This window comes from Chionomys nivalis, chromosome 9, assembly GCF_950005125.1.
Source record: "Chionomys nivalis chromosome 9, mChiNiv1.1, whole genome shotgun sequence".
NCBI classification, from domain to species: Eukaryota; Metazoa; Chordata; class Mammalia; order Rodentia; family Cricetidae; genus Chionomys; species Chionomys nivalis.
The window spans coordinates 5,631,649-5,646,960 of record NC_080094.1 but is presented as its reverse complement, the minus strand read 5'-3'; the positions used below and the strand labels follow the sequence as shown (position 1 = coordinate 5,646,960).

Sequence of the window (15,312 nt, the reverse complement as noted above, 5' to 3'; positions counted from 1 at the left end):
CACATTCACCTGTGTGGTTCTACAAATCTATGCAAAATCTAGGAGCCAGAAATGAGAGAAACATGATATTTTCCCCCTGAGATTGCTGTTGGAAAATCCTCTTGTATACTTTAAAGATTTGGCACTTGAATTGGTTTAGTAAAACATTGATTGATCAGTAGCCAGTCAGGAAGTACAGGAGGGGTGACCAAACTAAGGATGATAGGATGGAGAAGGGTGGAGTCAGGAGTCACCAGTCAGACACAGAGGGAACCGGAGGTGAATGAGCCATGCTAATAAAATTACTGCCACATGGCAAAGCATAAATAGAAATATAGGTTATCTTAAAATGTAAGAGCTAGTTAGTAATAAGCCCAAGCTATTGGCTTTGTATTTATTTATAATTGATATAATTTATATTTTATTTATAATTAATATAAGCCTCTGAGTGTTTATTTGAAAGTGGCTGTGGGACACAGAGACTTCCGATTACATGAGATGGCTTCATTCACTTAGCATGGTGGCCTCTGGTTGCATCCACTTTCCAGCATTTGAAACAACCTCATTATTTTATGTGGCTGTATACATACTCCGAATTTCCTTAATCCACCCTCTATTGATGACAGCAAGGTTGGTTCCATTTCTCAGATGCTGCAGACAGTGCAGCTGTCTGTGTGCTGTGTTGGCTTGTCTCTTCTGGTGAACACCCAGGACTAGTAGAGCTGGCTCATGATCTTGAGGCAGGAAAGGCTGGTTTGGCTCATAGTGGCAGAGGTATCAGCCCAAGGTCCCATGGCTCCATTGCTTTCTGGCCTGTGGAAAGGGAGAAGGCATGGTAGAGGAGGGGTGCTCACCTCAGGGCAGGCAGGGAGAAGAGAGAGATAGAGAGACTAGAGGGGGCATGGCTCAGGCTGGGGCTGGGGCTGTGCTGGTGAACACTTGTGTAGTGTGACCGAAATTCCGTCCTTAGCATCCCATGAACTGGATGTGGTGGTACCCACCTGCTCTCAGGAAGTGGAGGTCAGAAGATCAGAAGTTCAGAGTCATCCTTGGCTAGATAGTGACTCAAAGCCAGTCTGGACTACATGAGACCCTGATGTCTTCACTATCTCCTTTCCTTCATTCTCCCAAAGTCTCTACTCCATCCCAATGATGTCATCAGACAGCAAATCCTTCTAGAGACTGGCGTGTGGATGATCTCAGGGCCTTCAGGATCCTGCCACTTCATAGTGATCAGTCCCAGCCCAGGACCAAGCTATCAATACCTGGGCCTTTTCAGGGAGGGTATCCCATCCAAATCACACACACACACACAATCTAGTCTGAGCCCTGTGTGCAGCCACAAGAAGCCCCACAAAGGTCGCTTGCCTGTGCCTTCTCCATTTTTCTCCTCTCACCTCATTCCTGAGTCCGACAGTTCCCCTTATCGGAGGCTCCGTCCTCCCTAAGCACAGGTTCTGTGGTCTGGGGGCTGCTGTCTCCCAGAGTCATTGTCCTCAGCTCAGGAGCGAGCAGCGTGTAGCTGCTTGGGGTATGGGAGCAGCTTCCACACGGTGAGGCTTTAGAACTCGAGTCTGGAGGCAGGGGAGAAACAGACAGTGAAGGAGCGAGTGAGGTCTCAGGGGTTGCAGGCATCCTGTGGGCTCCTCTGGAGAGTATGCCCACAACCGCTGTGGTGTGTTTCTGCATCGCCCATGTGCTCCCTGGTTTTGTTCCCAAATGGTCCTCAGGGATGATGTGGGAGTCCACTCTGTGTGCTGTGATTACCATTAATGAAACTGCCTTGGCTTATTGATAGGTCAGAACTTAGGTAGGTGAGGAGGACTGGACTGAATGCTGAGAGAAAGAAGGGTGGAGTCAAGGAGACGTCACGGATCTGCCGCCGAAGATTGACATGCTGAAACTTTGCTGGTAGGCCACGACCTTGTGGTTATATACAGATTAATAGAGATGAGTTAAATTAAAACGTAAGAGTTAGCCAATAAGAAGTTAGAGCTAATGGGCCAAGCAGTGATTTAATTAATAGTTTCTATGTGATTATTTCGGGTCTGAGCGGCCGGGACGAACAAGCAGATCCTTGCAACACAGGGAGACTTAAGCTTCCCCACCCCCCCACATTTAATTAGTTAATTGTGTGGGGGGGTGTGGGTGGGTCAGATGACAATGAGCAGAAATTGGTTCTCTCCTTCAACCATGTGGGTCCTGGGCATCAAACTCAGGTCTTCAGATTTGGCAGCAAATGCCTTTACCGGCTGAGCCATCTCGCTGGCCCAGGGCCACTTAGAGACTACATCCCAGGTTTCCTCAGTTTGTCTCAAATAAGATGACAACTTTGCTCACACCTTCACGCTCTGAGAGACCGGGCAGGCACCCACTAAGGCTTTGGGCTCTTGGGTGTCAAGCCTTCTGTTTCCCAGACGACTGTCCCTTGTGCTGCTCCTACTTCCCACCTCAGACCTTGGCACCTGCCGTCTCTACACTTGCAAGCTCCTCCCCAGGACTGTTAGTTGGCAGGTCGCTTGCCTTCTCCACTTCTCCGTCCCTATTGGTTCCCTGTCTCAGCTCTCTCACAAAGCCTCCTTGACTGCAGGACTTACGCCTCTCCTCTCTGGGAGCAGCCATGACTTACGCATCCTAAAGGGCTCCTTGCCTGAGCCTGGTGACTGTGCCCCACAGCTATGGCCTGTTCTCACTGTGTGAGCCATACGGCATTCTGCCACTGGGATGAGGAATGGGGTCTCCACTTGACATCCAGCCATCCTGGTCCCTCCATGCTGATATTACCTCCACTCATGGGACTGGTTATGTATGATTCTCTTACTCCAAATCCCAGAAGTCTCTGCTTCTGTCCTGCCCAAATCTCTTCTGCGGCTTGCATTACCTTGGTGTAGACGCCTGCATCTTCCCTGAAGCCTGGAGCAGCATGCTGGCTTTCAGTCTGCTCGCTGAGTCCCAGACCACTGTCTGCTCCAGGCTATTGCCTGATGGTTGATTGCGGGATGAGTGTGTGAAGCAGGCACTCATGCAGACACCTCCTGTGCCCAGGCTCACCTGTGTCTTCCTTTGGCTCCTCACAGTTTCCAGACTCCCCAACTCCATCCTGTGAAGCAGTGCGGATGGTCATCTTGTTGCTGTTGCCGATGGTGGCATCCTCCAGCCAGGAGGATTTGATGTGGACTTTCTGGGCGATGTCCCCCTCGGGGTGAGGGCCTGGTTCGGGTGTTTGCATGTGGAAAGAAGTTCCTGCGTCAGCAGAGGTAGTCGAGACTGCAAGCAAACCAAAAAGAGAAGGTGAAAGAAGGGAGATTGCACAGGGACCTGGCTGTGACACCCAACCTGGCTGTCCCAGCCTCAGGGCTGCTCTCACCAGTGACCTTGCCGTTCTGGTTCATAACCTTTGCTTAGCCACAACCTCCATGTCCTGGCACATGTCCTCAGTGGCCTGCAACTGCCCCCCGCCCCTGCCTCACCCCTGAGCTCAGCAAAACTACTCTGGCCTCAGCATCTTCTAGGCCTCCAGAGCCCTTCCTCTTGCCTGCGGCCAGTTGCCAGGTGGCCATCAAGGACATGCTGTCCCATTGTGGTTCATCTTTCCCAGGCTCACCTCAGCATCTACTGGACCCTGACATCTCCTCTTCACTTTTACACTCAAAAGTCAGGAAACGTCCATGCTCAGCTTCCCCATCCCCTGCTCGTAGGCTCCCTTCACTCCCAGAAACTGTCACCAAGGCCATGGCAGAGCTCTTTGCTGTCCCTGCTGCCACGCCCTGCCTCACGGACCAGTTCTCTATGGAGACACTCCTCGGTAGTTCCATTGGTCCCCCTGAGACTGCTGATCATCTAAGAATCTACAGTTCCCAGCAGGCCTCTGGCCAGGTCCTCTGGTCACTGCAATGGTACACTGATGGCCTCCCTGTCCCTTTCCTCAGGCCACCACGCAGGATTTAGCCTGTCCTGTGACCTTGTTTCCTGATGGAGGTGTTACTTTCATTTAATAAAGAAACTGCCTTGGCCCATTTATAGGCCAGCCCTTAGGTGGGTGGAGTAAACAGACAGAATGCTGGGAGAAAGAAGCTGAGTCAGAGAGTCGCCATGATTCTCCCACTCCAGACAGACGCAGGTTAAGATCTTTCCTGGTAAGCCAGCTCGTGGGACTACACAGAATATTAGAAATGGGTTAGATCAATATGTAAGAGCTAGCCAATAAGAGGCTGGAGCTAATGGGCCAGGCAGTGATTAAAAGAATACAGTTTCCGTGTAATTATTTCGGGGCATAAGCTAGCCATGCGGGCGGCCGGGTGCCGGGGACGCAGCCCCGCCACTCTTATTACAACAGAGTGGCGCCCAGCGTGCTAATGAACTCCACGTAAAACCTGAGAGGGCTTAAAAAGGACAGAGAGAGAATTTAAGACAGCTTTTTGCTGTTTGTGGGTTGCGTGCCGCAAAGAAATTGTCCTGACTCAGCAGCAGGAAAAAACTGGCTGTTTTAAAATGCCGGCTTTCTGGGCTGGCTCCTGCGGGAGAAAGAGTCTTTGAATGGAGCATTTGGAGTAAAGTGCTACGATTTGTTTGATGGCAACTAGACTCACTGTGTGCCTAAAAGGAAGTCATTTTGTGCTGCGGCTCAGAGGCACAAACAGCTCCACCATGCTACTGGTGCAATGTGCAAGGATCAGAGGCACGAGCGGCTCCGCCATGTTGGACTGGGCGGGGCAAGCAGGCAGTACCTGTTTTTGACCTAGGAATGTCACAGCTTAGATTCTTAAGTGCTTAGCGATTTAAAAGCGCAAAACAAAGTGCTCCTGGATAGTAAAAAAATTACAGATTCACAGTAAAACAGATTCAGACATAAAAGACCTCTATGGGTCACAGTGTTGGATGAATGTACGTAGGCTTGAGAGAGACAAAAAATAAATATATAGAGAGAATAAAGTTAATGCCCTTAAAAAGGGGGGATAAAGTCTTTAAAGAGACAGAGTACAAATAGTTATAGATTAAAAGAAATAAAGAAAAATAAGCCACGTAAAAATGGAAAATTCACAGAGAGTCTGGATTCTTTGTATTATTGTGTTTTCTTTAAAATTTTTGACTGTAAAGGAGCTAAGTGCAGAGAGACATTTCATTATATGGGCTGCCAAGCTAAACCAGAATGGATACAAGGGTATTATGATTTCAGAATATGGGTCTACGGATATGATGCTTTGGAGAGGGTCTTCTTTTGTTTTCACAGAGGATGCGACCCTGTGGATTTCTTCTATCCCAATATGGTATGATAGACCACGCCCTCCTGAAAGGTTACTGTGAACACCCTCAAAAAATTACTTCACTCAACTGCCAACTGAGATGACCCTGGCACACAGGTTATCCCATAAAAGAACTGAATAACAGCGCCCCCATTCAGCAGGAAGCAGTTTGGAGAGAAAAACTGCGCCCATGTTCCCAAATATGGTTTATAAATGTTCCTTTACATTTAAAGGGGGATATGATATAGATATGAATAATTTGCATTGGTATGGATTTTAAGGTCAATTTTGTTATATGTATATGTATTTCTGATCTTGATTAAGGTATTGTGATTGTATAGTTCATTTAAAAATGTAATGAATATAGGTTGTTAATGGATAATCATCAATAATAGTCAAGCTTGTAGTCATGTTAGTTAGATTTTCTAGATGTGTATAGATATATTTCAGTTAGATAGGCATTCTTCATATCTTTCAAAGGCTACAGAATATGGCATTTAAATGTTTCAATAACTTAGGGCTTTTCATGATAATGAGACACGTCTTCTCCTGGCAGCACCAATCTACTTCAAGAGGAAGATGGGCACCGAAGAGGCTCCTTAAGGAGTTTTATAGCCATTTGGGCAAGAAACTGCTCTTGCCTGGACTGATGCATAAACTGGACACAAAGAACCCACAAAAAGAACTGCTGAACTTGCCTAAAGGTGAGATGGTCTTTCGGGGTTCCTGATTCATGAAAGAGTCTACGAGACATTCTGCAGGACACAGCAGAAAGTGACTGAACTGTCTTTGGAATTTCCTGCTTCATGGAAATGTCTGCTGGATACTATGGGCCTGAAGGCTGAAGATGGATGCCCCAACAGTACAAAAGAACTTTGGGTGACTGTCCAGGCAGCGAAATGTCTCTGTCATTTCTAGAGTTTTGGATTTCTTGTTTACTTAGGTAATATTATATCCTTCTGGAGTCTTTGATGGAGTTGAAGAATGGTTAGTTATAGTTATAGTTTTCCTTAGTTATGATAAAAGATAAAATAGATATAAATATTGTAACTGTAATTCTTGCTTGATAACCATTTTGTTATATGTAATTTTACTATGTTAAAGTTAAAGCCTTTCTTTTTGTTTAAACAAAAAAAGGGGAAATGATGGAGGTGTTACTTTCATTTAATAAAGAAACTGCCTTGGCCCATTTATAGGCCAGCCCTTAGGTGGGTGGAGTAAACAGACAGAATGCTGGGAGAAAGAAGCTGAGTCAGAGAGTCGCCATGATTCTCCCACTCCAGACAGACGCAGGTTAAGATCTTTCCTGGTAAGCCAGCTCGTGGGACTACACAGAATATTAGAAATGGGTTAGATCAATATGTAAGAGCTAGCCAATAAGAGGCTGGAGCTAATGGGCCAGGCAGTGATTAAAAGAATACAGTTTCCATGTAATTATTTCGGGGCATAAGTAAGCCATGCGGGCAGCCGGGTGCCGGGGACACAGCCCCTGCCGCTCGTATTACAACAGTTTCCTCCCACTCAGCCTTCTCTCTGCAGTGATGACTGAGGTTTGCTGCTCATTGGTGCTGCTGGGATACTGGGAACCGCTAGGGCCAGACCACAAAGTTGAACATGCTGTTCAGCGGTACCCCTCCCATGGGCCGGGGTGGAATGAATTTCCCATCATGCTTCTCTTCTCACAGAGACTGACTTCAGGTCCTTTCTGGGTATGTGGGGTGGGGGAGGCCATGCTACCTGGGGGACTGCCAGTAAAGCTGCCAGCAGGGTGTTCCTCCGCAGGGTGCTGCACTGGGCCCCTCGGAAGGCTCATCTCATTGCCGTGGCCCAGCTGCACACGGCGGAGCAAGGACTTCTCCATGTGGATGTGCTGAGCTCCCCAGGCACCAGGTGGGGTGTTCTGAGAAGAGGGGTCATCTGGAGCAGGTAGCAGGAGAGGATGGTGGGGGCAGGGACCTGGGAAGGGCAGAGCATTGAATTTGCTAGAGACGATTCCAGATTGTTCTGTCCTGAGGCTGGGGAAACTGTAGTTGGCAGCTGGGCTCAGGGTACTGTTGGGGTACCTGCAGATCCAGGGAACACATGCCACCTTCCTCCTGGCTCTGCACAACCTTTGACCCCCATCAAAAGAAAGTCCCTTGCATGGGAACTAGTCCTCCATGCCTCTTGACAAGACAGTTCGGGTCTTCACCCCCGTTTTTTTTTTTTTGTTTGTTTGTTTTTTGTTTTTTTTTCCTGGTTCACAACTTCAGACTCATTGTTATGGTTTTCAAATTAAAGGAAGGCAAAAGCTTTTAAACACATTTGGGTCTGAAAAAAATGTCAAACTGCTTCTCATCATAAATAGACAGGATGGCTGTCAGAACGAGGAGAGTCATGGCAGGGGAAACTGAGGCCTGGGACAATCTCCCAAGGATTGGTGCATAGAGAGAATCTAGATTGGGAGCTGATGCTCTCGTTCATGGGTGACAGGACTAGAGTGTGAGGTGGCCCCACAGCCTCTAAGACACAAAACCTATTACAGAGGAAACATTCGCCAGACAGCTCCAACCTTCATCAAAACCAGGATGCTAAGGCTGGGGGACGGCTGGGAGTAGGTAAGAGCATTGCTGTGCAAACATAGGACCTGAGTGTGGATCTGAGCACCCACATAGTAAGCCAGGCATGGGCACATGGGCCTGCACCCCTCATGCTGGGTGACACAGATGGGGTTGCTGGGGCTTACTGTCTGCAAGGCTCGCTCCAGGGAATGATAGAACAGGACACCTGATGTCCTTCTCTGGTTCTGAATAGACTTCAGTAAACACACACACACACACACACACAGAGAGAGAGAGAGAGAGAGAGAGAGAGAGAGAGGAAGCCACTGAGTGCATGGTGATCCCGTCTTTTCAAGGCAGCTATGTGAGAGAGAGAATAGCAGTTCCCCTCCCACCACGTCCTGCTGAGAGCGAGGGAGGAGGGAGCTGAATTGTTCTCTCTCTCACACACAGATTAGATCTCATTGAGCAGAAGGAAAACAAAGGGGTTCCAGGTGAGGTGTGCTCCAGGCTTCTGAGAAGAGCCAGGCCTGAGGCCTTGTACTCCTTCCACACTTTCTCCCCCCACTTGGGCACAGCGGCCGTCCCAGCCAGGCCCTCCTCTTACCTCTCTGAGCACAGGCTATCTGCCTTAGCATGGTGTTCCCATGCCCGATCTGGATGGCTTCTGACTCAGAGATGGAGATATGGTTGTTGGCTCCTTGTTGGCAGATCATGTTGATGGGATTCTGCTGGTAAATGATCGCAGCGCCCTCTTGTCTCGTTCCAGAGTGAGCTAGAGAATAATAGTCCATTGAGTCCCCATGCTTCACATCCAGGCGCCACCCTCACTGTCACTCTTCCTCCATCAGCCGGAAGCCCTATGGGCACCAGGAGTGAGGCAGGCAGGCTTATGCCTGCCAAGGCCAATAGCTGGGTGGCCTTCCCTCCCTAAGCCTGCAACCATCTCTGCCTCCTGGAACCCCTCCCAAAAGAGTATCAATAAAGTCTGACCCTAAGGGAGAGATTGCTAAGTGGTTAGAGCATTGGCTGCTCTGCCAGAGGGTGCAGCACTCGGTACCCACATGGCAGCTCACAGCCATCTGTCACTCCAAATCCAGCCAGGAGATCCAATTTCCTCTTCTGGCCTCTGCAGGCACTGCATTCATGTGGTGCATTTACATACATGCAGGCAAACCCTCATAACACGTAAAATAAAAGACATAAATCTAAAAGCAAAACGAAACAATCTCACACTAAACCATCTAATCCTTACCCTTGACATTTTCAACCTGACCCCAGATAATCCGGTCTTGATCCTTAACCTTCCTGACCTGAACTTTGAACTCTCCAACCTGTCCCTAGACCATCCACCCCTGATCCCTGACCCCCCAAAACCAATTTTGACCTCTCATATCCAGCTCTTGACCTTTCCGACTTGAGTCATAGATCATCCACGACTGCCCATCATAGCTCAGAAGGTGACTGCTTCTCATCCTGTACAGGTCTGGGTTCACCTCTTTGGCCGTATTCATGCCCAGAGCCTTGGCGATATGCAGGGCCCTGCAAGGTCCATTGGTCTCCAGGAATCTGAAAATTCTATCATCTGCAAAGTTAATAGGGCAGGCATTAGTAGGGCCCTGGGCTTGCAAGGGTCCACCACCCACTGGCTGTAGCCTGGGACACGTATGAGGCACATGGTGATACAGTGGTCATCTGGAGACTGGATATGTGAATGAGGCTCTCACCCTAGCAGCTGGCTCAGGCGTATCAGCACCTGGAGAAACCACTTCTTGGCCATTTAGAGCCTTTGGCTTCTAACAGTGAGTCTGGCCTCTGAGATGCCGCTGTGGTGGATGTGATCCCAAATTCCCCTTGTGGCCCTTAGAATGGTTTGGGGAGGCCTATGGTGTACACTGAGCTGAAGGCCAGGACTCTCTGGAGCTGTGCCTACATCTTAGGGCTGGACGATGAAAGATGTGTCCGTTGGAGACAGGAGACACTCTGCTCCACTGAGCCCTGGGAATACTTCCACTGGAGAACTAGGGGGCAGTACATTAGGGGTCCCAGGGTTGCCTGTCTGCTTGGGTCACAGCTGCTGGCTGCCGAAGGGTGAGGTCTTGAGACTGATTCCTTTTGTCTCCAGCTGTGGGAGTTACTGAAGGCGAGGTGGCCTTGGGTACAGCATCAGCATTTGGAACTGTGGGCCCTCTGCTCAATGGCTGTCAAAGTCACCCGAGGGCTCTGAGTGAATCCCTACCTCTGTACTCACTGTCGCTGTGACTTTTGCCTGGACTGTGTCTTTGCTATTGCTGGTATCTATTGTACCCCTACCATGTGCAAGCCCTAGGCTCTACCTTAACTCCACTGGCCAGAAGGAATCAAGGGACAGAGGAGGACAGAGCTCAGATTTGAAACCAAGCCTGAACCTCAACTTGCCAAGCTCTTGAGGGGAGTCTACTCTGCCCCTAAATGACAGATTACCGAGACTTGGCTGAGCAGTGGGGTCCTCAGGGACTGCGGGAGCCTCATCTGCAGAAGCGCTCCCGCCTAAGCACCAGGTTGCAGGGGCTGGGGAGGATACTTTGCCCTCCTTCTTCAGGCGGTAAAGTATTGAGTTGACTGTTTTCTTGGGCGCTTGGCACTTCTTTACCAGCTGGCCAATCTTCACAGAGCCACCGACTTCACTCAGTGCCTCTAGGATCTTTTGCTCCAGATTGTCTCAGGAAGGAACAGAGAGAAGAGCTGAGTCAAGCCTGGTCCCCATGGGAGGCTAGCATCTAAGCTCCAGAGGCAAGGAATATCTGAGAGCCCAGAGCAGAGGAGGCACCCAAGACCTGGGCCGAGCAGACAGCATTGAGGACATCACTCAGATGCAAGAGTGTCAGTCAGAGTGGGCCCTGGCCCCACAGCTGTATGGCCGGATGATCATAGGGTAGAGGAGTGTACAGGTTGTCCTGTGTGCAGGTGTGGAACCCCCGGAGGGAAGGAACCCTCAGCTCTCGGATGATGGAGCAAGAGAGAGCGGTACAAAGCCAAGCCTGGCCCAGAACCCTTCCATGGTGTCTAATGCCTGTCCCAGATTGCCCAGGGAGCCCCTTTCTCTCCAGTTTAGTACCCACATAGATGATAAGGGTATTCTCAGGCCAGGAGCCCAGTAGACATGAGAAACAGGTCTCCCTTCCCATGCCTAGTGGATCAGAAACCCTGAAAATCAAAATCCAGCTCAGATATCACCCACTTCCTTTTTTCTGCCCGACCCCAGCCTCAATGCCATCTTCCTGATGGCATTACTAATCTCCCAGGTGACCATCAACTCCAGAAGGGTTCCCTCCAGTACCCTCTACCGAGAGGTCAGATGTACCTCTGCTAGCCTCCTCCTTGTTAGCCACCTCTGTGCCCCACCCCGAGGGCCACCCAAGTTCCTCATGTTCCTCTGGCCCCTTCTGTTTTCCTGCTTACCCATGTGCCTGCTTTTACCGTTTTTTTTTTCCCTCTTGAGACAAGGTCTCACCTAATATCTCAGGCTGGCCTGGAACTCACAGCAATCCTCCTGCCTCAGCTGCCTCCCCCTCCAACCCTGATGGGATTATTGAGCTAAGTTTCCACTCCTAGCTTGACTTTGTCTTGTCTTGCAAAACCTTTTCTCTGCTGGGGCCTGTGCCCTGCCATGGGCTCTCCTGCCTTCCTCGCCCCACTGGCCCCTAAGGGCATGCAGGCAGAGCTTTTGCTGAAGAGGGAACCGGAAGGGCTGGGTGGAGCTGACTGGCTGGCAAGGATAGTATCAGGAATCGCGGTTGCCAGGTGAGGGTTAGTTCCTGGTCTTCTCTGCCTGGCCCTGATCCTGCCACGTGACCCAGTTTCTCCATAACAACTTTGAGCATAGTGCGAGGGATTGAAAGAGGTAATTTTGGGGGCTGGAGAGATGGCTCAGGGTTTAAGAGCACTGACTGCTCTTCCAGAGGTTCTGAGTTTAATTTTCAGCAATCACATGGTGGCTCACAACCACCTAGATGAGATCTGGTGGTGTTCTCTCCTGGAATGCAAGCAGAACACTGTATATATAGTAAATAAACGAATTTTTTTTAAAAAAAAGTTGAAAAACAATGAAGAAAAGTAGCAAAGTAAATCCTGTCCACAGTCTCACAGGCTTGCCTCGCACAGCCCTGCACAATAGCCTGGTCTAGCACAGCCCCATAGCCTGGTCTAGCACAGCCCCATAGCCTCGCACAGCCCCATAGCCTGGTCTAGCACAGCCCTATAGCCTGGTCTAGCACAGCCCCATAGCCTGGTCTAGCACAGCCCCATAGCCTGGTCTAGCACAGCCCTATAGCCTGGTCTAGCACAGCCCCATAGCCTGGTCTAGCACAGCCCCATAGCCTGGTCTAGCACAGCCCCATAGCCTGGTCTAGCACAGCCCTATAGCCTGGTCTAGCACAGCCCCATAGCCTGGTCTAGCACAGCCCCATAGCCTGGTCTAGCACAGCCCCATAGCCTGGTCTAGCACAGCCCCATAGCCTCGCACAGCACCATAGCCTGGTCTAGCACAGCCCTGCACCAGGAGAAGAGCAAGAACATAGAATCAGGGCCAAATCGTATCAAAACAAAGTCCCCTCTCACAGCTCAGAGCCCGAGGACTGTCACAGGCCTTAGTGACCTCATCTATGAGGTGAGAGCATCCACTTTTGCCTGAGAGCTGTTACCATGTCAAGGGCCAAAGCATGAGATGAAGGATCTGGGACACAGGATCCCTGAAGCAAGCTTGCTTCCTGTAATGCCCCTCTTCCTGAGTTCTGATGTCCTCAGAGGACTGCTGCTGTTCTGAGCCAAGGAAAGTACTAGAAGGAGTCATAGAAACCCCACCCAGGGGCACCGCTGCTGGGTGGGAAGAAAGAGACCCGGCTTACCTCCTGTGCTCAGGTCAGCAGCAGCTTCTGCCATGGTCACAGCAACCTCAGGGCACTGTTAGGGCTGGGGTGACCGGCTCCCGTACTGTGGCCATGTCTGTGACAGAGTCTACAGGAGAATGGCTTCTCAGACCTGAGAGACACCATCTGTTTCCACCCCGGAAACAAGTACCCATCTGGCTTCATCCACCCAGGTTTCTGCAGAAAGAGAAAATGAAACTTTGGTGCGGTTCTCGAAAGTCATGTTGAAATCAGGGTGGACGAGGAAGTTGGAGCTGAACTGTGTGACCTGGGAGAGAGGAGCCTTGGCCTCTGGGGTGGGAACTGCCCACCTAGGCTCCCGCCTGGAGGGCAAGACCTTGAGGAGAGCCCTATGGGAACCCCGTAAGGATGAAGATGGTGACCTAGGAAAAGGCACCTATTGTTAAGTCCCCTACTTGCCCACAGGGCAGGGCTAGTACTGTCTACCCCCACCCCGTCTAGAAAAAGAGCCCCTCACTTTTATAACTTCTCAGAGAGGTTAGTGATCTTCCAACAGCTCCAATTACAGACGAAGAGATCGAACTCACAGAGACGACCTCATACGCACAACTCAACCTACAATATCCCGGCATCTGGGTCCCAGCTGCAGGTGGGGGCTGGGGTGCACAGGGCAGGACGAGAGCAATAAATGGAGACCAGAAGGAGGTATGGGTGTGCCTACAAAATGTTTGCAAAGCAAGCAGCAGGTGGCAAGGCCCCAGCCAGCCTCATCTTACGGAGCGTGAAAGTCACTGGACAGGCCAGGACTAGGCCACTTCCACACAGCCGATTCCATGAGCCTACGCCTGGGGAAACTTTAAAATTTCCAAGTATTTTTATGACTTCCAGGGGAAAACCAGAGCTTACAGAAGCAGCCAAGGAAAACAGCAAACTGTGCTGCTCGTTGCGGCCCAAAATAAATTGGTCACCATTTTAACCGTTCTCAGCTGAGGCCGTTCAGGGACTTTTCTCAGGCTCCCTAGAGGGGCTATTCGGAGACCGGCCACCAGGTGGCGCCTACGCATAAACTGGCTCTTGCCTGCCCTGCTGGCCTCTTTCATCAGCATGCTTTATTTCCCTACCCTCCTCTTCCTTATGTTAGCTGTCCTAAAAGGAGTCGGAGTCTAGTGACTCTCAAGCTTCCTACAGCAGGTACCCTTTAATACAGTTCCTCATGCTGTGGTGACCCCAACCATAAAATTATTTTCGTTGTTACTTCATAACTGTAATTCTGCTACTGTTATGAATTGTAATATAAATATCCATGTTTTCCACTGGCCTTAGGCAACCCTGTGAGAGGGTCAGTCTACCCCAAGGAGTCGTAACCCACATGTTGAGAAATGCTGGCCTCGCTGGTTTTTTGTCCAGCCCTAGGAGTCAGTTCCCCACTGGGCCTCATTCCCTGGGCTCTGCCCTTGCTTGGTGATGGCCTCTGCGTGCTGACACCCCCACCATGCAGCAGGCCCAGCAGGGACTTAGGGTTACCTGTTTCGTCCAGGACTCTTATATGCTGACAACGTGTGGATGGCCCCTTCCCGTCTCTGAGGTCCCCATCGTGAAGCCCCACCATGCCTCATTTGGCTTCTCTGACATGTTCCTGGGGAACAGCAGCAGACTCCACAGTGGGGTAGGGTGGGGAGCCCAGGAAGAGGATGGGCGAGGAGTGGGCTGGGCCTCCTTCCAAAGCTGGCTGGAGCGGGGACCTGCTCCTTTGTTGCTGTGGGAAGCTGAGCCTGTTTCCTTAACTAGAAAAACAGATAACGAGAAAGAAAAGGCATTCTAACCCACACCCTGCGTGTGCTCGCAAAATTCACACAGGCAGAGATTATATCTGGTGCTTCTCCACAGCCGGACTGCAGGCTCCAGACTAGGCAAACACTCTCGCACCGGAAATGGGGTAGATGAAGCTTAGGTTCTCAAGTACCCGGCCTTTCTGGCTTCCACCAAGTGAGAACCCGACCCAGGGGCTCTGCTGCGAACATCCAGCACTTGCTGCTCTTTTCTCTTTTTCATTTTTGAGCCGGGGTCCCACTCTGTTGTCAAGCGTGGCTTCGAATTCTTGATCCTCCTAGGTCACCTCTCGGGTCTCAAGACTGAATCATAATGCCTACTGGGAGTTCTCCTTTCTCCTTCTCCTTCTTCTTTTGTTCTTTCTATCTATCTATCTATCTATCTATCTATCTATCTATCTATCTATCTACCTACCTACCTACCTACCTATCTATCTACCTATCTATTGAGACAGGGTTTCTCTGTGAAGCTCTGGCTATCCTGGAACTTGTTCTGTAGACCAGGCTGGCTTTGAATTCAGAGATCTACCTGCCTCTGTCTCCCAAGAGCTGGGATTAAAGGTGTGTGCAGCCACCGCCTGGCCAGAATTTCTTACTTCTAAACATTTGGATGATCTTATATACTTCGTCTTTGTTTAAGAAAACTTTCAAGCTAATTTCCAATACTGGAGCTAGCCCAGCTTCCTCGGCAGCAGACTAGGCAGATGCACCTTTCTTTCTCGTGCATGGAGCAGGAGGCAGGAACCGCAGATTTGGTGCAATCACCCAGCTTCTTTTCAGACTGTTGCTCCGCCGTTGTAGCCCGTGTGCCTGGGCTTGCCTTATGTTTCAGAAGGGTTGCTGGAGTTCACCT

At 50.2% G+C, this 15,312-nt stretch overlaps 1 protein-coding gene across 2 annotated transcripts; it reads right to left on the bottom strand.

Annotated features, from left to right (window-relative positions):
* Positions 1-427: 427 nt before the first annotated feature.
* Positions 428-12,794, bottom strand: Zbp1 (Z-DNA binding protein 1). 2 transcript variants are annotated; one of them, XM_057781490.1, is made up of 8 exons: positions 12,649-12,794; positions 10,226-10,462; positions 9,150-9,347; positions 8,370-8,537; positions 6,960-7,178; positions 3,031-3,246; positions 1,377-1,553; positions 428-792 (listed from the first exon to the last, which is right to left on the bottom strand). In XM_057781490.1, the coding sequence occupies exons 1-7, from the start codon at positions 12,680-12,682 to the stop codon at positions 1,378-1,380; spliced, it is 1,248 nt and encodes a 415-aa protein (XP_057637473.1). In that variant the 5' UTR covers positions 12,683-12,794; the 3' UTR covers positions 428-792; position 1,377. The 2 variants fall into 2 exon arrangements, with proteins under 2 accessions (XP_057637473.1, XP_057637474.1); XM_057781491.1 differs by having other exon boundaries at positions 9,171-9,347.
* Between the last annotated feature and the right edge of the window lie 2,518 nt (positions 12,795-15,312).

What these genes read in the sequence shown, in the direction of transcription:
- Zbp1 (XM_057781490.1), bottom strand. Translation starts at nt 12,682, where the DNA reads ATGGCAGAAGCTGCTGCTGACCTGAGCACAGGAG. An exon ending in CACTGCTCAGCCAAGTCTCG is followed by an intron (nt 9,348 to 10,225) that starts GTAATCTGTCAT and finishes TTAACTTTGCAG; the next exon opens with ATGATAGAATTTTCAGATTC. An exon ending in GGAGCCAAAGGAAGACACAG is followed by an intron (nt 1,554 to 3,030) that starts GTGAGCCTGGGC and finishes CCCTGCCTCCAG; the next exon opens with ACTCGAGTTCTAAAGCCTCA.